Below are 23221 nucleotides of genomic sequence, written 5' to 3'. Positions count from 1 at the left end.
TCGGAAGACCTTTTCTTTTTTAAATGATTTTAAACATCTGTTGAAAATTGGCATGTGGAAAGCTGATACATGTACAATTCAGGATATACCTGGTTTCTATGAAGTTAAACTTAAGGTAAAATATTTAGAAAGCTGTGAAAATTGTAAAATTTGGTTGAACAGATAGGGACTTTTAATTGGTGATATGACACCTTTAATGTTATAACAAGTCTTCGGTTTTTATCCACGATTAGTTTGGTGCGTTTTTCTTATTTCTGTCTAGCTTGATACATCGTACTGATATAAAGCATGTCATATGAGCAGCTATATAGAGACAACAAAGTGACTTTTTTTTTTTAAGTTAATGAATGACTCTAAATATAAATATTGTACATAGATCTATACATGTGTATACTTGCTAGACAAATGCACATCCTTATCATTCCCATATAACTGACGTATAACATGTGTACTCTGGCATGAGACAACGAACAGTCATAACTATTTTAAAAACAAACCTTTTGTAAAAGAATAGAATAAAAAAATCAAATGGTGCTACACTTTAATGCAATGATTGTACTCAAATTAAAGTAGCGACCATTTTTTAAACTTTGAAAGGGGTTGACTATTCTGAATCTAGATTTTCCCCATACCTTATAGTGTTAAATTTTGAAGAAGAAAAAAATAATTTTATTATAACGTCGAAAAACATAAAAAAAATAAAATGTTCGCGTTTTGCATGAAAAAAAAATTCTGACTCAGACAAAAACGATACCCCCCACCCCCCCTTTCCCCATTGGAGTTCCTAGAATGCGCCCTAAAGATTGAGCAACACAATCCCTACGAGAAAAACAAGGGTATAAACTCAAGAAAGTAATTCAACACCAAAGACAACGGCCGGATTTATATAGAAATAAATAAAAGAAAAACAGAAAAGATATAGACAACAATTATTCATTAGCATTAAATGTCAGCTTGTAGCGCAATTGAAACCTGTAACATATTCTATCTTTCCATTGGATAAAATTATGATATATTCAATGGTATAGTCTCTAAGCTAAGATGATCCGAGAGAGATGTTTTACTTAATGGTATATTCTCTAAGCTGAAATAATCAGAGTGATGATCTATCAAATGGTACAAAATGTAAAGTATCTAAGCTAATATGATCAGAGGGATATGCTCTATTAAATGGCATAGTCTCTGAGATAAGATTATCAGAGAGATATGCTCTATCAAATGGTATAGTCTCTGAGCTAAGATGATCAGAGGGATATGCTCTATTAAATGGTATAGTCTCTGAGCTAAGATGATCAGAGGGATATGCTCTATTAAATGGTATAGTCTCTAAGCTAAGATTATCAGAGGGTTATACTCTATTAAATGGTAATTTAATATGGTCTATTAAGATTATCATAGAGAGATATTATATTTAAAAGTTTAGTCTCTAAGCGCTAAGATGATCCGAGGGAGACGTTCTATCTAATGGTATATTCTCTAAGCTCTAATGATCAGAGTGTGATTATATATTTAATAGTATAGTATATAATCTAAGATGGTCATAGAGTGAAGATGTATTTGGTATTATAGTCTTTAAGCAGCTAAGAGTATAAGAGGAAGCTGATCTATTTACTGATATAATTTTTAAGCTAGAATTATGAGAGGGAGATGATCTTTTTAATGGTATAGTCTCTAAGTAAAATGATCAGAAGGGGGTTCATGATCTATTTGATGGTATAATCTCTAAGCTAAGAGGATCTAGTTAATGGTATATTCTCTAAGCTAATATGACCGTAGAGACATACTTTCTGTGTAGCTATGAATATTTGTAGCGTTGTAAGTATTAGAAAGTAAAATAACAAAATACCGAGTTCCGATGAAAGTTTAAATCTTTAAGTTCATCATAAAATGGCAAAATCAAATCTCAAACACATCAAACTTATGGATAATAAATTTTATATTCCTGACTTGATACAGCCAACTTCTTATGTAGAAAATAGTGAATTAAACCTGGTTTTATAGCTAATCCTCTCACTTTTATGACAATCGCATATTTTTCATTTATATTGACAACGATGTGTGATGTACCTCAGACGCCGTTCGGTCGATCTGGTGTATCTTATTTACACCAATTCATTATGAGCAATGAATAAGGATAGAATTCAATAATTAGGGAGGGGGTCCTTCATATTTTACAATTCTTACTTTTCACAATTAGTATATAGTATTACTCGTTTGCTAACATTATAAAGTAAAGCATATCATGCATCATGTCCAATTACATTAAAAGATATTTTAGTGTAGATTAAAATGCTAGTTGACAGAGGTTACATGACTTTTATATGATTTAGATTGTATAACATTCTATGTTTGTTTGTTTTTACCTTGGCTTATGTTTGAACTGTTGTCTTTAAACTTTGTATACATATCCTTCATATTTCGCATGATACAAATGTCAATGTCAAATGAAAGGTAACCTTAGTTAAGAAGGCTCCACAGTAGTTAAAGATTTTCGCTCCTCTGTTTCAAAATTGCAAGCTTTTTAAAAGGCTGTTATGACTTGATAGTTCTAACATAGCATTACTTAAAAATTTGGAAAAAAAATGAAAGATTCCGGCGCGTCATAATAGTTTGAAATTTGGCGCCAAACGATTATTTCGAAATTTTTCATACATTTACCATTGGCAGTGCCTGTGAAAACTATGAAAAACGAGCAAGGATTTTAATGGACTTTTTTTCGAAAATAGCTTTTAAAACTTTGTTTTATTAAATAATGAAAAGAAAAGAAGCCGTTAGCGTGCAAAATTTTTATTGACACTACATCTATCCGTGAATTTCGGCCTTTTCAACCAAATAAAACTGACCGCCACGATATAGCACAATAGAGTTGAAAGTGGCATAAACCGACAATCAATCAATCAATCAGTCCCGCCATTTTCTAAACATTCGTATATCTCAAAAATGAGTTTACTAACCTATCAATATTTTTAGCTTAATTTGTCCCTTCAGCACTATCAATTTTAAGTTCTATTTTTTTTTCTAATTTCACCTAAATACCATGTCATCCTTAAGGATGTTTGCTACTTTGTTTTAAACCATTTGTCAGATATATAATTGACCGTTGTGTTGTCCAGAATGTTTTCTTGAATGAGTCCAGGAAATTGTCGAAAGAATGTATAAACAATACCAATTTAAGTACTAATAACAATGTTATGAAACATTAATATTCCCCGTGACCTGGCCTTGTCCCTTGTTGTCTGATTAATAAGCTTTGTTTACGTTGTGGTTTACATTAAATGATAGTGTATTAGTTTTCATGCACTTATCTTATACATAAGGAAACTAATTAACGAAGTCACTTTTTTTGTACTTTTGATGTACAACGTCACATTTAAGACGCAGCTGATGGTACCAAACACCTTGACTAAAATTAGTTTGTCTCTTTAATTTTCATAATTTTTTTACCATATATATACTTTGACCCTTTGACAAAAATATAAAAAAAAAAATTAACCAAACATTTCATCAGGAAAATTTCATTGGTTATATAGCAGTTTGACAAACACTTATTTTGATCATTGGGAAGCTTAGCATTTTTTTAACAATACAACGTGATTAAAACGTTGAATTGATTTTACAGTGTTATCTCCCTGTAGTGTTAAGAACAACATTAACAGGACATCGAGAGAAAAATTATAACGAGTGTATGATTAGGAGTTGGTGACCATTAATTTACTTTGTGGAACTCTAATATTACATTTTAAAGTTTGTTATTTTATACTTTAATTCTCTGTATTATATTATTCATTTATTTCATATTTTCGTTTCTTTTTACATTTCATATACAGGACTTAAATCAGCATGCATGCTTTGATATTCAATTTAATATCAACCTTGGATTTTGAGTGACATGTTTTACTCTAGAATAACTGTCAGTGACAAATTACCTTTTTCATAATTATGTATTTAAATATCATAATCAATTTAGTAATTTAATTTTATTCTTCAACTTAAAAAATATTAATTCCTTGACGGTTAACATTATCACTGAAATTGTGATAGTTTCTTTTTTATGTTAATTCTTATCTCTCTAAGTTTGTATATTTACTTGTTGATACTTTTAATGAATTAGATTCAACTTTTAAAATACTTCACATTAAATACTGTTCATCGAAATTAAAAGCATTCCATTCTGAATTATTGAAGTTCCAGAGTCTCCAGAGTTTTAGACCAAAGTTGTCGTTTCGTCCCCGAGGGTATCATTAGCCCAGTAGTCAGCACTTCGGTGTTGACGTGAAAATCAATTACGCGGTCATTTTTATAAATTTCCTGTTTACAAAACTTTGAATTTATTGAAAAACGCAAGAGTTTCTTATCACAGGGATAGATTACCTAAGCCGTATTTGGCACACCTTTTTGAATTTTGGATCCTAAATGCTCTTCAACTTTGTACTTGTTTGGCTTTATAACTATTCTGATATGAGCGTCACTGATGAGTCTTATGTAGACTAAACGTGCGTCTGACGTACTAAATTATAATCCTGGTACCTTTGATAACTATTGTCATTGTCACACGGTTTATCCGATGCCAAATGTATGTGTGTAAGTGAGAGTAAAGAGTGTTTTAGCGAGTTCCTATAAATAGAACGATGCCAAATGTATGTGTGTAAGTGAGAGTAAAGAATGTTTTAGTGAGTCCTTATAAATAGAAAGAAACGAAAACAGAAACGCATCTTAGAAAATGGTGGTTAAATAGAAACGAAAATATAAACATATATCATGCATATATCGGAAAACAGAGAAATATTTGCGTAAGAAAAAAGTAAAATCACAAAAAATACTGATCTCCGAGGACAATTTTAAACGACAATTCCATAATCAAATAGCAAAATCAAAAGCTCAACAAAACTCAAAGGAATGGACAACAACTGCCATATTCCTGATTTGGTAAAGTCAGGAAAATGGCATTTGTTATCTTATAGTTCGTTTCTGTGTGTGTTGCATTGTCGTTTCAGTGTTTTGTTGCACTTCAGTGTTTCTGTTGTTTCCTTGTTTTCCTCTTATAGTTGATGTGTTTACCTCAGTTTTAGTTTGTGACCGGATTTGTTTTCTCTCAATCGATTTATGACTTTCGAACAGCGGTATACTACTGTTGCCTTTATTTAGTACAGGCATTTTCTTATGTAGAAAATGGTGGATTAAACCTGGTTTTGTAGCTAGATTAACATTTCAATTGCATGACAGTCGCATCAAATTCCATCATATTAATAACGATGTGTGAACAAACCATACAGACATAATAGGTAAAAATGTCAAAAATAGGGGTACAGCAGTCAACATTGTGGTATAATCTTATATCACTATACAAACAAATAAATATGTATCAAAGAAGCACCAAAAGGTATATAGACAAACTACATTAGCAAAAATGAAAGACAAGAATACAAAAATTTACAAGTATAGCACAATAACTGGAAGTATAAATACAGAGGCACGTAATATGTATTAAGGAAACACTAAATGTCATAATAAAAGAGCACTTTAGCAAAAATAAAAGACAAGAATACAAAAATGATCACAGCACAGTAATACAATGACGGGATGTACATGTGTCAGTACAGAGTCACGTCAAATGGATTTCACCAAAAACAGAGTAAACAGTAAAGTAATATTCATTAAGACGTATATGTTTTTTTGTTTTTGTTTTACTAAAACAGTTTATTAAGATGATAAACAACGTCAGCACCCATAATCTATAATTCAAGACCATCGTGTATTTTTTGTGAAGTTGATACGAAATATTTGTCACAAGGTCTTTGTACCTTCCGATGAACGTTTTTAGAAAAAGGACGAGACATTCTTTTACATACCCCTGGTTCGTCAATTTTCTGCTAGGACACTGGTAACGCTTTAACATGGTCTGAGTAGGAGCTGTAAGCGTTTGAAAGCCGAATAAGTTGGGAAATGTATATCCCATATGCAGGTGAAGTTGGTAGATTGCTACTCAGGTGGAGGAAATTGAAAAGTGACAAAAGTATAAGTACATTTTGCAGTTGGTAAAAGTCAACAAATTGACGGTATAGTAATGTTTTATTCATGTATACGCGTAAATTTACATACGGTATAACACGTGTTATGTATGTTAGGGTATCCGGTATCACGATGACCATAACTGACCACGACTGACCACAATGCGGAAACTGTAAAATAAATACACAACACTAAACATACTAATTAATAATTTGAAGAAAAAAATGCATGTTATTGTTTATCAACAGTTTATCATACATCAAAGAAATTTATTCTATTTTTTGCTAATTAAATAAATTTTATTTCCTATCTATAAAAGTTGTTTGAATATTTGCTATTATAATACTGTAAATTCAGAAAATATTGCGTGCATTTATTATTGAGATTTTTGGTGTATTGACAAAATGTGAAATCATATTTTGCGATTTTGGTGACAACAGTATACAGTTATATGTATCCGATATCAGAATGCAAATGCTTATTAAGGTAGCACTACAGTCTAACAATGATCTTTTGAAGATATTGTATATCACATAATTTTGAAGTAAGTATAATTGTGCACTCTTTAAAAATCCCAAAGTCATTATCATATCACAACAGGGAGTAAATTGATAATGAACGTATGTAAATACGGTATAGTAATGTTTTACTCATGTATACGTGTAAATTTACATACGATATGACACGTGTTACATATGTTAGGGTATCCGGTAACACGATGACCACAACTGACCACGACTGACCACAATGCGGAAACTGTTAAATAAATATACAATTCGACACGTCCATACTAATTGATAATTTGGAGAAAAAAACCTTCATGTTATTGTTTATCAACAGTTTATCATACATCAAAGAAATTGATTCTATTTTTTACAAAATAAATAAATCTTATTTCCTATCTATAAAAGTTGTTTGAATATAATTACATGCAAATTGCAGTGCACTTAGTGGCTTGACTAAAAAGATATAATTATACCTGAGAATATAAAAGAATGATTAGTTTTCGTTTTTTCCGTTACATCATATAAGACAAATTAGGGTTATAAAATAGAAAAAAAAGGAAACAGATGTCGGAATGGACAACGACATATCCTGCGCATACTTAGATCATGTTCATATAAATAAACTTAACCAAATATAGGAGCATGCATATTTAGGAATATTTTTATGGAACGTACTTAACAATGCATATATCGGCAGTTCCTAGTGATAATAACTTAAAAGGTAAATAATTATAAAATGAACTATTACATCATATTTATGAAATAACGGATGATGAATTTAAATTAGGCTTTATAAATTTAAAGCATCCAAATTACTTTCTGGATTTTAATACCTTCAAAAGCTACGCTCAAACCCAAAAACTTTACAGCTAACGATGTTTATATTTATTTATATCTTTCTAAATACGCAAAAGCTATTTTATCCAAACTAGAATATTAAGATTAAAAAATATCTGTAACTAAAAAATACTCTCTGCGTTTGAAAATTAAAAATACTCTTTTCGAAACAATCTTTTCAAAGCAACACATTTTAGCAGTGTCAATTTAAAACGGTATCAACAATAATAGTCTACCCCTTGAGGTGTATGCTCTTATGCTTTTTTATTTAAGGTAATCATGGTTATGGCGTATTTATTCTTGAGATAACTTCTCTGATTAATGCTACATCATTTTCTCAATCAATTGCACGTCTGTGTAATAAAATGTTAAGATTCACACTACCTTTACGTGTTCCCCTTCCCAATTGCTTTCTTCATTAAATTGCACTAAAAAAATATTGCGAACGTGGTCAATATGTTGTTATTTACACATCAGACAGGTTATTGGTTTTTGGATCTTTGAATACACTAAACCAGGTACTTCATATCTTGAGTACATTGTAACAGACAATATATGCCTTCAGTTTTAAAATTCTTGCATACATTTTTGTATTATTAAAATTATCAGTCAAAAATGGTTCTACAAGGATACAGAGTCATTTACCTCACGTTTGATACCTACATTACAAACATAAAAATATGTTACATAGTTTGACATTTGTGGGTTCTATTTTGTTTTAAAGCTGCTCCTCTTTTTTACGTTCTTTTTGAATGGGTCCTAGTTAAAGGGTTGTGACTTGTGTAACATCTTATCTAGTCGACCGAATTATACAAACGTACGTTATATACTTCTAACATATATCTCAATATGCCCTGTGGTTGTCTAAATGTTTGTATTGTTTTTGCACGCTTCCGTGTGATTTTCCGGCCTTATTAGACAGTACGTGTTCGATTTCTTTATCAGATTTCTTTTATTGGTATATCTCCATGGCTTTATTTTGTTCTTCAATTTTACATTTGTGGCGTGATCTTCAATCTGTGAAGAATTTTCTTTTAAACCGGTTCTATGGTTCGTGTTACACTTGCTGTTAGGTGATAGTTTGTTTTATCTGCGTTCAAGGTCTCACTACAACTTTGAAATGAATAACACCAATAAAAGCGCTGTCCCTTTGCATTTTGTAGGGTTTTTTTTTTGGCTAAAATCACACTAAATTTATGTCATGGATGTATACCCCGTATCCGTTTTTTGCTATTATAATACTGTAAATTCAGAAAATATTGCGTGCATTTATCATTGAGATTTTTGGTGAATTAACAAAAATGAGAAATTATATTTTGCGATTTCGGTGACAACAGCATACAAGTATATGCATCAGATATCAGAATGCAAATGCTTATCAAATCGAGACTCACTCAATTGCATTATTTGGATTAATTAAAACCTTGCAATAATTTCTAAGTTTTACTTAAAAAAGGATCACATCTATGAAATATCATCACCTCACCATAGTGTTGAATAGGGTAGGCAATATGACTTAAACAGGGGGGGGGGGGGGGGGGAGTGAGTCGCATGCACAAGATAGAAATTAAAGATACCAGCGATCGAAGCATGCAACATCACAAATGTTTGGGCAATGTGAGCTCCCATCATACCAGATATGAAACCATTTGATTCGGAAAATGTTACACTCCATATTTTGTATTCCCAATCCAAGTTATGTCCGGGTAATTAAACATTGTGAAGGGTCTAAGACCTATGAGAGCCATTCTAATTCAAATGATTTATAAATAAAGAGTCTGTGACATCGCTTCAACGTTATATTGGAATAACTACTATGTCAATAAAGAAATTCAGGGTGCCTCTAGTTTTGCAAAGGGATATATCATTTTGCGGCAAAAAAAGAGTATCCCGATAAGGATGATTCAAATTAAACATGTTCATGTAAGCGTGGACGAAGGCTCTGCATTAAAATCGTATTTGCAAACAAAGCAACAACATACACAAGTTGTTTTTATTTTTTACAGCACTGGCAAAACATGCAAAACACATAAATCAACAAAATGAGTTTACAATACATCATAAAAAATAATAAAAGACATATTAAACATATTAAACAGTATGTGCATGTGTAGAAGAATATCTGGATTGGGAAATGAAAATATTTTTTTTTCTTTTTTTCTGTAATAATTATATAACTTAAAGGTTTATTTATTAATAATTAAATAAGGTTTATTTATTCGGTGCTTCGGTAATATATCTAAATAGGAGTGTTAAACCTAATTATTTTATTTTCTACAATTATTCTGTACACTTTTTCATTCTATTATTCTCTACTCTTCAATTGTTTGGTTCTTTTTTCACTTCTCATTATTATTTCCCACTGTCCAGGTCAGTGATCAAATTTTCTTAATTGTATTCATTAATTTTTGCTACAAGTGCAAATTACTGTTTTTAACATCGAGTTTGATGATGAAGCCTTTTTTTCCTTTTAAACGTTAATTGGTTTATATAAGCGTTTTGAAAAAGAATATTGAATTCTGGGATGCAAAGTTTTACTAGTAAAAATGACTATGTAGAAAAATAGAATAATGTATTTATTATGTAGTTATAATTTACTGATCAAAGAAATGAACGATGATCAGAATAAAGACATCATCTTGTAAGAGAAATTTGAAATGGAAAAATTATGCACGAAAATGTTTAAGAGTTTTTTCAGATCTTGTTTTAAATGTATACAATCTTTATATATATATTTCAATATATCTTAAACAGACCAGTTCGCGTTCACATTTGCACAAACAAGATCGATCGATCGTGATTCGTGATAGATCTTTCACAATCTAGTGCGTTAACACTGCAACATAAAAAGAATAGGTCTGACCTAGTTACCTTATTTTTCGTTAACAAAAAATTAGAAATAGAATATGATCAGGTAATAGCTGGTTCATTGGAACTGCTTATGTAGTTATCAATTATCTGTTTGATTCACATGTTATAAGTCATTAAACAAAGAAATATGATAAGACGTATAACATGTATAAAAGAAAGGACATTTCGTTTGAAGATAAAGAATTTGCAGCAAAGAAATAGGATTTGTCTATTTTTCTATTTAGATGAATGACTTAAAAAAACGAATTTGTTTTTTCTAAGTTATAACTGTTCTTTCAAATAATTGAAGAATATGAGTAAAAAATCGAAAGGCAAATATCCATACGGATATACAAAAAAAAAAGACATCAGTATAAGAATGATCGATCTAAACGTTTGCACTTGTAGATAATCGATTCATAAAAATCGACCTTTTTTTAAAACTACCTCTGAAGGTGTACATTCTAAGTCTGATTTGAATATCCATCTATACCGTTTACATTAGACAAAATATCGATCTTTTTAGTTAACATAAGACAAAATATCGATCTTTATCGTTTACATAAGACAAACTTTCGATCTGTATTATTTACATTAGACAAAATATTGATCATTTTAAGGTCGATCAGGAAAGGTCGATTATGTTTGCTAGTGCAAACGGGGTCCAGATAATGAAACATGCCTTTATCTTAAACTATGGTCTGGTTGTTGTCTCTTTGACACATTCCCCATTTCCATTCTCAATTTTACTTTTTCTTAAACTGTATACCTTACCAAAAAATATTGTCCTTTATCTGTGATTATTATTGTATCTGACGGCTCTATGTTCGAGGTTATTGTGTTTTTTTTAAACTGTTTAACATATCACAGCGGTATACTACTGTTGCCTTTATTTATTTACCCCTTATGTCATTGATTTTGTATTTGCATTGTATTATAGATAAAATCTATTTGATCAGTGAATGTTCACTAGTGTTCATATACCGTTTGATTGATATTTTATAGTGACTGTGTCTTTCTATGTTGTGATGTTACACTATTGTTTCAGATCAAGGTGGAGGTTAGTACCTATATTAAAACGTTTAAACCCGCTGCATTTGTTTGCACCTGTCCAAAATCAGGAATCTGATGTTCAGTAGTTGTCGTTTGTTGATGTGGTTTATAAGACTTAATATTTCTCGTTTTTTATATAGATTAGACCGTTGGTTTTGTCGTTTGAATGGTTTTCCACTAGTCAAGATTTGGACGCTTTATTGCTTGCTGTTCGATGTGAGCTAAGACTCCATGTTGAAGACCGTACTTTGAACTCATACCACATCTTCTTATATCTCTTTACATTTTAAGGAATACACAGAAACTAAGACACCATATATATCCTCATTATATATGTATAAATATATACTACTGCATAACACATAGTTGATATAATTGCTTCATTTTCATTGTCATTCAGGATTGAAAGAATTGTACTTGCAAGTTCCAGGTGAGCAAAAATCGGAAGTGCTAGAAAATATTACACCACCACCAAGCTACGACGACTGTACTACACACAAATGTCTTCTACAAATAAAACACAAAAGGATAGAGAAAATTAGCATCAAACAGATTAAACCTATAAAGTGCACAAGTTATGGTGACATTTCAACCCAAACGTCAGTATTCAACAGAAGTAGTTCATTTCATGAAAAATTTGGAGAGGATACTAATCCGGAAGAACATACCTCGACCAATCAGAACAATGAACGGTGCGTTCTAGAAAAATACGTTTCTTGTAGATGGAGAGTTGCCTTTCTGGCCCTCTCGGGTCTCATCATGCAAATAGCCCATAGAAACTGTATCAGTGTAGCAATAGTCTGTATGACAAAAGAAGTTGTGATGAACGTCACCACAAATGGGACAGTTACAAGTCAAGTAAGTATAAAGTTTTGAGTAAAGTGTTGGTAGTTTAATAAATATCAGATTATCAAAGCCATAAGTATGAGATTAATAGATTTCATGATAAATATCAAAGTCATGTGTAGTAAGGGAGCTACCATTTGATTTTTATGGGGGGGCTAGGATGAAAAATTTTGTCCTGCCTTTTTATTTTTCACTCTATTCGGTCCTGCCTTTTTATTTTTCACTCTGCTCGGTCCTGCCTTTTTTTTTTAGTTTATCCTGACTTTTTTTTACCTAAATTGTCGTCCTGACTTTTTTTTTTGCAAGTGTCTCATCCTGCCTTTTTTTTTTTCTCTAAACTCCTGTCCTGCCTATTTTTTTCAAATTTCATCCTAGCCCCCCCCATAAAAATCAAATGGTAGCTCCCTAATTTAAAAGATATCAGAGTAAAATATCCAAGTCAATGTACATGTGTGGTAGTATAATAAATATCAATGACTGAGTAAATATTAAAGCAAAGAAACAAAATGGTTGTCACATAACAAAACAGACACAATATAAAATGAATATATCCTAGTGCTGTCAACGATTATATAATGTGTTCCGCCTAACAAAAGTTCCACTGGAAAAATTTTCATAAACAATGTCATAATATCTGTTCCTGATGGAACAAATATTCTGTACCTTTATTCCGTAAGGAACACAAATACTGTAATATAAGTTTCAATGGAAATAATATTGGAGAATATTTCTTCCACTTGGAACTTATGTTATTAAAGAGCTTCTATATCGTGACAGTGCATGAACTTGTGACCATTGATAATCAGAATAAAAATTATGTTTATATTATGTTAAATATATTTAAGTTTGGCATCAGACACCCAATGTATCTGTTTTAACTATAGTGTAACATGTACAAAAAGTAAGGACTAAATGCATGTACATTATAGTTGTGCAATTTGGGAAAAAACTAAATAAATGAACAGCACACGAGTATCAACACTTTTAAATAAAGAATTAACACAAAATCGTCTGTAGAGTTCGAGAAAAACGGGTAAATTAACAGTCACTGTGTTATAATGCAAGAAGAACATATTTTAACGGGGGAAAACCTGACTGAAATGTATCTTTGAAAGTTGTTTGCGTCTTGTACTTTTTTTTTTATTCATACTTATGTCTTTATTTTTTTTAAATTTTTTATTCATACTTATATGTCTTTAGTTTTTTGCTCTATGACAAGGTTTATTTTTCTGAATTTGACTTGAAATTGCTCAGTGCATGCTTGGACATGTCCTTTTAGTTTTTTCTCTTTCAATTGCATTAATTCTTCCTTTTTTACTTGTATGTTTCCGTGTCATTGAAGTCTTTCAACAGCTGGTGGTTTTGGTGGTATTTTATGATTTTTAATGTCAACTTCGTCACTACAGAAAGTTTAGTTGGAAATAACAAGTCAAATCAGGAAATGCACACCTTTTCAAGTTTGTCATATTGACTTTAATTTTTGAGAAACGCACTTGATGGTATTTAGTCGAAGAAGGAACATGACGCTCTGTATTTTTCCTTTTTAAAACCTGAACTAATATGACAAGCTTACATCCGACAATACCACATAGGAAAACAATATGCTAATTAAAATTTTTAATGATACGCTAACTTCAATAAATTAATTTGGTATGACTTTCTTTACCTGTTTATAAGATTGATTATTGGTTACTTTGAAAACGTCTAGTGGCAAATATTTCATACTTGCTCGGATCGTTCTAAGAATATGAAAGGAAACGAGCGCATAAGCAGTAAAAACATTGAAATAGACAGTGTTTGTATAGAATATATTTGACATTATAACATCTGTACTGTTTATTTGTTTTTTGTATCGCTTAACTTCCAGTGGCAAGTATTTCATGAACTTTCACGGCGATTTTAACTGCAGATTAAATAACCATATGGTTTTATGATCGACTAAATTATACTCTCTGAAACAACAAAATATCCCAAACTTTTGTTTAGAATCAGTTCCTTTTTCTCAATTCTTATAACAGTGATTGAGGAACATCGCAAATTGGCCATAAAAGAAATAAACTTTCTGAAAATGGGTCTTCGTATAGCTCCAAAGATAGTCCCTCGTGAAAATAAAAACAATTTAAAATGTGACCTTACTTTCAGTTATAGAAAGCATATACATTTATAGATTAATTTTAATTTCAATTATCAAATGTCTAATTTTTTATCTCAACACATTTGACATTCTTTTTTTTTAGATATATAAAGAATATAACTGGACATCCGAAATGGAAGGAGTCATCCTGTCGTCCTATTTTTATGGACAAATTATCTCGCCATTGATATCCGGGATGTTATGTCGCCATTATGGTGTGCGAGGGCCAATGACGGTGTACGTTTTTTTATCATCGTGTTTGCTGATCTCAACGCCTTTTGTGGCACACTATGGTGCATGGGGCGTGATTATAATCAGGAGTGCCCAGGGATTTTTCGGGGTATGTATACAAATGTATACTTATGAATGCAAACGAAACATAAAAAAATAATGAAAATAGATTAAGATATATCAAAAAGAGGAATCAGAATCTCTCCTAGATAGTTAAACAGAAAACTTTAAGAGAGAAGAAAAAGAAACAAAAGCAAACAACAAAGTAAAAACAACAAAAAACAAAAACAGATTACGCAGAAGACGTTTTTGTAAGATTGCGCGTTTCATTTTCCACTAAAAACTAAGATCAAACACGGAGTTTCCAGAACGGTTAAGTAGCACTACACCATCACATGTGTGAAAAATATTTTAAATAAGATGATTTGACGAACCAAAAAATCTTTTTTAAATCATAATGAATTCTTATTGTGAAAACTGGTGAATTGTGTTTTGTTGTTGTTTTACAGTCAGGTTGTCTGCCTATGTATTCACATTTATGGTCTCGTTGGGCTCCGAAACAAGAACGAAGCCAACTTATTTCGTTTACGTTTTCCGGTAAGTATACAATTTAATTTGATAAACTTTTATCTGATCTCGGAGAGCTCCATTCTATTGACTTTATTCAAATAAACTACAGTAGCTCATATTTTTTTTTATACTTTTTTTATAATTCTAAAAACGGGTGTTTCATCATAATACACTCTTAGTTTAGCTCTTTACAAGGTAAAAAATGAACTTTTAAAAACTAATGCACCTATGTGGTATAAGATATAAAATATTCATCAGAAACATATAGATAATATAATAAATATTTGGAAGTTGTTTTTGTTTTTTATCATCAATGATGACATTAACAGTGTCATTATCATTTTAACAGAAAAAGTCGGAAAGTACTAAAGAAAGAAAGAAAGAAAGACACTTAAAGCCTCTTGTGTGTATTCTGAAATGCCATTTCTCAAGACTATTGTAATTGGTGTCTTATTTCATCTACATAAAATATCTTCATCTACATGAAATATCATTCACTGGACATTAAGCAAAGACCAATCAATGGTTTAATCTATCTTATTCATCTGTGTACTATTTAAGAATTGAATGCTTCTTTTTGTAACTTCATTGGCCGGGTGTAAAAGCGTTGACCGAAGTACATTTTGTATGAAGCGCGGAAGCGCTTCATACTAAAAATGTGCGCACGGTCAACGCTTTTACACCCCTATGAAGTTACAAAAAGAAGCATTCAATACTTTAATTACATTTTTTTAGCAATGATCATGAAAACACGAATTTTATTATTGTTTTATTTAATTCACCTGTGCACTTTATTGTGGGACCACGTGTTATCACGAATGAAAAGTTTTATTGAGCAATGCAATTGCTTACGGAATAACACGTGATGTGCAGTTAGCCAATCAAAATAAAGTATCATAATGAAACATACATCTAATGTAATTATATGAATTTATCATTCTTCAACAGGATTGGACATTGGTGTCATCGTGGCTTTTACAGTTTCTGGATGGCTGTGTACATTATGGAATCATCATGGGTGGCCTCTTATATTTTATGTTTTTGGTGAGAAAATTATATTATAATTGTTAAATCTAAAAAAAAAAAAAAAAATCAAAAATCACAGGATTTGAATAGACTCTAAAAAATCGATGACTCATTTCAGATAAAAATAATCAGACATTAGAAAATAATTATTTTATTGTGATTTTGCACTGTCACATTGGATATTGAAAATCTCATGTTTTTTTTTAAATCAAAATGCAAAATATATTGAATAATAACAATAGAAAAGTAATGAATTTATTGAATCCCTTGTAATCCTGCACTTTTCGACAACATAAACATGACACTGTAGTCCCAATGAGAGGCGAGACGGTTGGGGATTGGCAAATGAGTGTTTTGCAAATTAAATGTGTCATATATTGGTATATACGTTTTCTTTTATAAAACAAAAATGGTTATTTAAATATTTGTGCCATGGCCTTTCAATCCTTCAAACTACATAGTTCGTACCCTTGTTTGTCAGTATATTATAATACATTAAATCTAAAAAAAAAGAATATAAATGATACACCTAAAATAGACAGTGCTAAAAAAAAAAAAAACCATATCTTTATAATGTTTTCATTTTGTAGGTGCTATTTCAATATTGTGGTGTGTAGTTTGGCTCTTCTTTTTCACTGACTTGCCAGAGGAAAATTCTTTTATTTCAAAGCGTGAATTGAAGTACATAATGTCAGAACGTTCATCTGAAGTTAGCAAGGTATTATATTTATATTACAAAATCGACATTTCTCACCTGTAAGTATTTGCAAAAATTTAAAAAAAAATGATGTTGCAAAAGAGGTACGAAAAAAACCACTAACCAGAGGGACATTCAAACTCATAGATCGAAAATAAACTGACAATGTCATGGCTAAAAAAGAAAAAGACAAATAAACAAATAATAGTACACACGACATAGCATAGACATCTAAAGACTAATCAACACGGACTCCTCCAAAAACTGAGGGTGATCTCAGGTGCATCGGAAGGGTAAGCAGATCCTACTCTACATGTGGCACCCGTCGTGTTACGAATTGCAACTGTTATTTATCACAAAATGTACCTTAATGATTACTAAGTACAAATGTATCAGTAGTTAGATTAAAAAAATTCGAGGTGACTAACTAATGTTAAAAGTGCAAGACGCTAATGTCTTATTAAATACTCTTAAAATTATCTTCTATACTGCCCTTCATATATTAACTCATGATGTGTTTTCGTTCCTTGTGAGTCGGAGACATATGTAAAACACCAATCAATGTTCCAAAAAGTAAGATGTCGTAAACAGATTTAGTATACAACTTATGAAATGTTTATGCAATACCATTTGTATACGTACGTGTATTGACTATTCGTAATGTGTCGTTTTACGGTCTAAAAGGATTATTAGTGTTTTATTAGTTCATACAGGCACCAAAATAAAACTACCACGACTATTACACCTAAAATCTACTTCAGATAAGCACCGAATATTGATTTACACAAGTTTAGGATTTATTTTATTTTCAAATTTCACTTCATTAATAGACGTGACCTATAGTTGTTAATTTCTGTGTCATTTTGTCATTTGGTCTCTTGTGGAGATTTGTCTCACTGGCAATTATACCACATCTTCTTTTTAATATGTTTATTAATAATAAATTATTATGTTTTTAGCACACATCGACTCCATGGTTTAAAATATTTACTTCCGGTCCAGTATTTGCCATGATTATGGGGATGTTTACAGTGGCATGGGGAATGACAGTTGTGTTTTCTTTCCTTCCAAAATATATGAATGATGTTCTGAAATACGACATAAGACAGGTAATGCTAGCTTTGTTTAAATAATAGCGGTCCCTTAAAAAGTCTTTTTTGTACTTTTTATAAATAATCGTTGGTCATCTCAACGAGATTGATTTTCTCGCTTGAGCCGGTACGACAGAAGTGAAAAAAAAACAATCGAGTTGTGATGACCAAAGATAACTTGTTATCGCTATTTTACATAATGACGACGTCGGTAATTTCATTGACCTCGTCGTGTGCACTCTAATTTTCTAGCGATACTTTTTCAGATCACTCTACTGTTTTGAGAAAGGAAGTTATCAGTCTGTAAGATCAAAGGAAAAAATCGTAAAATAGCGATAGTAAACATTATCAAGCAACTAAGGACTTTCACAACCGAGCTAGTTCTTGTTTTATACAACATGTACTTCCTCTGTTTTTCTACAGGTTCCCTTTATTGTTTATTGGGGTCTTGTCCTAACGAGGAGCGAAGGTATAATTGCATCTTTTACATACACAAAATAGATGCTACCATGCACAATGAAAGTCATATTTGATATTTACACACAAAATTGTATACACACAAAAAAAGGCTCAATATTTACGGTATGCCATTCGAAATTTGTTTGATATATTCAAGATTTTCGCACAAATTGAACGGAAATGTCTAATCAATTTGCTTTAATCTCCACCCTGATTGAATGCCAGTTATCTCTCTTTCAACAGAAAATCGAGTATCTGGCTTTTACCTTTATATAGTTATATATTCGAAAGGATTTATAAATCCAAAAAAACTCTCTTATAAAATAAACTTCTTAATGTGTTTTTCTTTTTTGTGTATTTTGTTAGTTGCCCAACAACCTTAAAAACATAATTTTTCAAATTTATATATTTCAGAATGGATTATTTTCGTCCCTGCCGTTTCTTGGAAGAGCATTTTCAATTATCCTTATTGGAAGATTGACAGATTACCTATTGAATAGAAATAAGTTTAAACATACAACAATGAGAAAAATTAACCAATGTGGGGGTAAGTCTATTATAAACCTTTTATTTGGAAAAATAAAATGTTCAATACCCTATTCTATGATATCATTTATAGGAAGACAGCATACATGGTTTCAATGATTGAAACTCATATGTAAATAAAACGCTCTTACATACAAACTTAGAAGCAAAAAGATATAGGAAGATGCGGTAGGATTGACAAGTCTCAATCCACTTAATAATCTACAAATTTTAGAGTAAACCATTATAAGTCAAGGTACGGACTTCAACATAGAAGCAAATACTTAGACATATCCAAATCAAATTTTGAACTTTACTTTGTTGTGAGCCGGCAAATTATAAAAAAATATTTAAAAAAAGGAAAAGTTGAGAAGAAACTGACAATACCATGTCCAAAATCGAGATGCAACAAAAATAAAAACAGCGAAAATAAAAAACAAACAAACAAACAAACTTCGTAGTGCGCCAAGAAACCACTGGAGGCGTTCTCAAATGCTACAGTACGTATTACGTAGTAATCATCATGGCAAATGAAAAAAATACAAAAACAATACAGCTATAAGAACCGTTTATCCTCAACCCTAAAAAAACACGAACCCTTACATAAAAATCAAAAATGGTACAAATAAATGATACAGAAAGGTAAACTGGTCCTGCACCACTTTTTGGCACATGTCGTAAAGCTATCACTTTTAGCACTATCGTAAAGCTATCACTTTTAGCACAAGTCGTGAAGCTATCGATAGTTTGCCTCACAAACTTGACAAAACAGTTAATGCATTACAAAGACAACAAAAGAAGTACTGATTGGTATTTATTGCCAAGCATATATATACTTCATTAACAAATTCTATTTGTTTTATTTTCAGCTGGAATTCTGGGAGCAGCTATGATTATACCCGTCAGCTTTTTATCTGAAGGAGATAGCTTTTCAGCAGTTATGTTAATAACATTTTCATCGATGGCTTTGGGAGGGACTATGTCTGGTTCTTATGCAAATATCCTGGAAATATTCCCTAGGTAGGTATATTTATATGTTGAAACTATCTCATATTACAAAAAAAGGATCGACAAACACTACCACACAGTACAACAAACTATGTTAACCAACACCATCCGACTCCAAAAGCATACAAACAATTATCATTTTTTAGGTACCAGGCTTATAACCTTTTAACCCTGCCACATTATTTATGTATGTGCCTGTCCCAAGTCAGGAGCCTGTTATTCAGTGGTTGTCGTTTGTTTATGTGTTACACATTTGTTTTTTTACATTGTCTTATCGGGGCCTTTTATAGCTGACTATGCGGTATGGGCTTTGCTCATTGTTGAAGGCCGTACGGTGACCTATAGTTGTTAATGTCTGTGTCATTTTGGTCTTTTGTTGATAATTGTCTCATTGGCAATCATACCACATCTTCTTGTTTATATTATAATTTGATACACCAAACGCTCGTTTCGTCATCATAAGACTCAACAGTGATACTCAGAAAACAAAAAGTTAGAAAGCCAATCAAGTAAAACGCTGAAGAGCATTTAAAACCCAAAATTCCCAAAAGTTGAGCCAAATACGGCTAAGGTAATCTATGTCTGGATTGTGCCAAAACTGTTAATAATCTGGGCTGTGCGAAAGCGTAGCACAATTGTGAACGCCGAACGGAAAAACTACAAACTGAGCACAAGTGTTAACACCAGATGGTAGAAATCCAAGCTGTAAAGAAAAATAACGGATGCAAATAAGGCTAAACATAAAATATTCCTTTTTTCAGCCATGTATCTACAATTTCTGGTGTAGCCTTTGCAATGAATGGAATAGGCCAAATTACTGCTCCTATTATTATCGGACAGATGATTAAAGAGGTTAGTCGTAATTATATATAAAAAAAATATGTACTTTAATTGTGTGTAATTACAATGGCGCTAATTCTGCTGAACTAGTAAACTGTTGATTCTTTCTCATTCGTTGGGTACCAATTTTCGTGGATTTTGTGGAAACAAGCGAACCACAAATTCATATGTTTAACGAATTGCAAATTTTCTAGAGGCTTTGAATTTAGTTTAAACATATTTATTTATAGTGGATTGGGAAACAAGTTTTGCAACTTATATTAATCCTTTCCCACTTTGCGGGTGCAAGTGCTGCCTTGTAGCGGCATTAACCTACTCTTTTTCGAAATCTACAAGGGTGTCTTTAACGTGCAAGAGATATGGCTCTCTCTTAACACGGATCAGCCATTTATCATCCCCTTCCGACGGTCTGGTGTCAAGGGAGAGCCGAAAATTGAGTTCCTGAAATTTTCATCCCAAACGGGAATCGAACCAGGAACCTTTGTGTCAGTAGTCCGATGCACTAACCACTACACCACGGCTCTCTCGAGGCTTTGAATGCAGAGATTAGGACTACAACGAATTCAAATATCCACGAAAAGTTTTCCTCAATTTTCGAAAATTGATACCCACGAAACAAATGAATCCATATAACATTATTATTGTTTATTGGCAAACTGAATAAAAAAAGAAGATGTGATATGATTGCCAATGAGACAACTCTCCGGGGGAGACCAAATGACACAGACATGAACAACTAAAGGTCACTGTAGGTCTGCAACAATTGGCAAAGCACACACCACATAGTCAGCTATATCTTAGTATTCTTCTTTTTATCCCATAGAAGACATCTAATATAATATCATCCTGAACATGCATGAAATGTTTGCCACTGGACGTTAACCAACCAACAATCAATCAATCTAACATAAACGTACAGTTGAAAAATAAATATTTTTATTATTTTCAGGGGAGCAGGGAAGAATGGATATATGTTTTTATTTCAATTGGTGTTGTTTATATTATTGGTGCTATAATTTATGCCCTACTTGGAAACGCTAATTCATGTGAAGACAATAACGTCAAAATAACAGTATCCCAAGAAGAAAATATTGATAATTCAGGTGTACAGACAATTTCCGGGAAAATTTCATCGTTGTCACCAACAAATAAACAGATAGTATATTCAATTTCGGAATGTCCAGTAGTTTACAAGACAAAAAACTCTTATACTTACACTCTTTAATTTTTATTCCTTTGTTTTAAATATTATTTATTTATTTAATTTATATTTCATATTGAATATATATACTCTATGAATAAATCTTAAAAAGAGCTAGATTGTTTTGTTTTGATCTGTTTTGTATGCCATGAAACATTTTGCATTATTAAACACACAAAGGGTCACTGGAGAATGGAATTATGGTTGCCCCTCCTGGTAACGTTTGTCAAAGAAGGGCGTCCGTTTGAATGTGCGGGATGCATAAGGACGCAACCACGTCATGTCAATGAGGACGTTAAATCCGATGACTCGTGTAGAGAAAGAGTGCCCTCTGCACGATAAGAACTTTGAAGGTCCGTAGGTGGAATATTGCAAGGCTAACTTACTGTTTCTATCCAACGTACCATAATTTTCCGGTAGCATTTCATAGATATTTCCTTGACCTCCATCCTGGACGGCCTTTTTAATATGACCAATTTATTATTAGTAGTGAATTTTTCGTCCTGAATATGCATGACATATTTGCTCCTGGACGTTAAGAAAATATAAATCAATCAGTCTATCATTGTTTCACTATTAAGCATATCATTATTTACATTTTACTGATACATAAAAAAAAAAACAGGAATTACCAAAGCAGTACAACAGCACATATTTAAAAAAGCAGGGTTCATTCGAAATAAATGTACGTATATAAAGAAGTACAAGCAACTACGAACAACCCTTGTTCTATATAATAACCTGATTGGTACATGCACACAATTTGGCGAAATCATAAAAAGATGTATGTGAACACAAATATCCCCCTTTTGCCTGCATAAGCTTTAATATGTCAAGGTAAAACGCACAATAATAAGGGCCCTACAATGACAGTTTTTTTTCTGTATCAACATTAAAGTAAATCGAAGATACATCTCAATGTTCTGTCCCTGTTAGAGTCTAGAATTTTATATTAGTTTTCAAGATAATATGCAAAATTGTGCATATTACCCCTATGTTCTGTTTTAGACTATTGAAAACAATTATATGACATGTAACAAATTAGCTTTGTTTTTACTTTTCAACATATGATTTTTTACCTATTACAATGAATTAAATGTACACAAAAAATAAAAGGAATTGTCTTAAATACAATACAACAATTCACCGAGGTCATCCAATAAAAGGAGGAACAAATACAAAAAGTAATCCACAAATTATGGTTGTAGTGCCTAACAAGATTTTGTGAGGTAGACGAAATTGACCTTAAGACGATCGTATCGACTTTTTTGCTCCAAAAAAAGGTAGATCGGACATATTTTGACTTTATTTAATGACCACCTTATTAATTGTAATTAG

At 31.6% G+C, this 23221-nt stretch overlaps 1 protein-coding gene across 1 annotated transcript; it reads left to right on the top strand.

The window, feature by feature from the left end:
* Positions 1–7152: 7152 nt before the first annotated feature.
* On the top strand, positions 7153–21991 carry LOC143056682 (sialin-like). The gene is made up of 11 exons (XM_076229835.1): positions 7153–7236; positions 11656–12113; positions 14339–14575; positions 14976–15063; positions 15985–16080; positions 16653–16780; positions 17719–17868; positions 18724–18856; positions 19704–19854; positions 20604–20694; positions 21632–21991. Exons 1-11 carry the CDS (start codon positions 7197–7199, stop codon positions 21905–21907), a joined length of 1848 nt encoding a protein of 615 aa, XP_076085950.1. The 5' UTR covers positions 7153–7196; the 3' UTR covers positions 21908–21991.
* The last annotated feature ends 1230 nt before the right edge of the window (positions 21992–23221 follow it).

This window comes from Mytilus galloprovincialis, chromosome 13 (assembly GCF_965363235.1).
Source record: "Mytilus galloprovincialis chromosome 13, xbMytGall1.hap1.1, whole genome shotgun sequence".
Lineage (NCBI taxonomy): Eukaryota > Metazoa > Mollusca > Bivalvia > Mytilida > Mytilidae > Mytilus > Mytilus galloprovincialis.
Note: the sequence above shows the minus strand (reverse complement) of the source record. Positions and strands in the feature narration are given on the sequence as shown.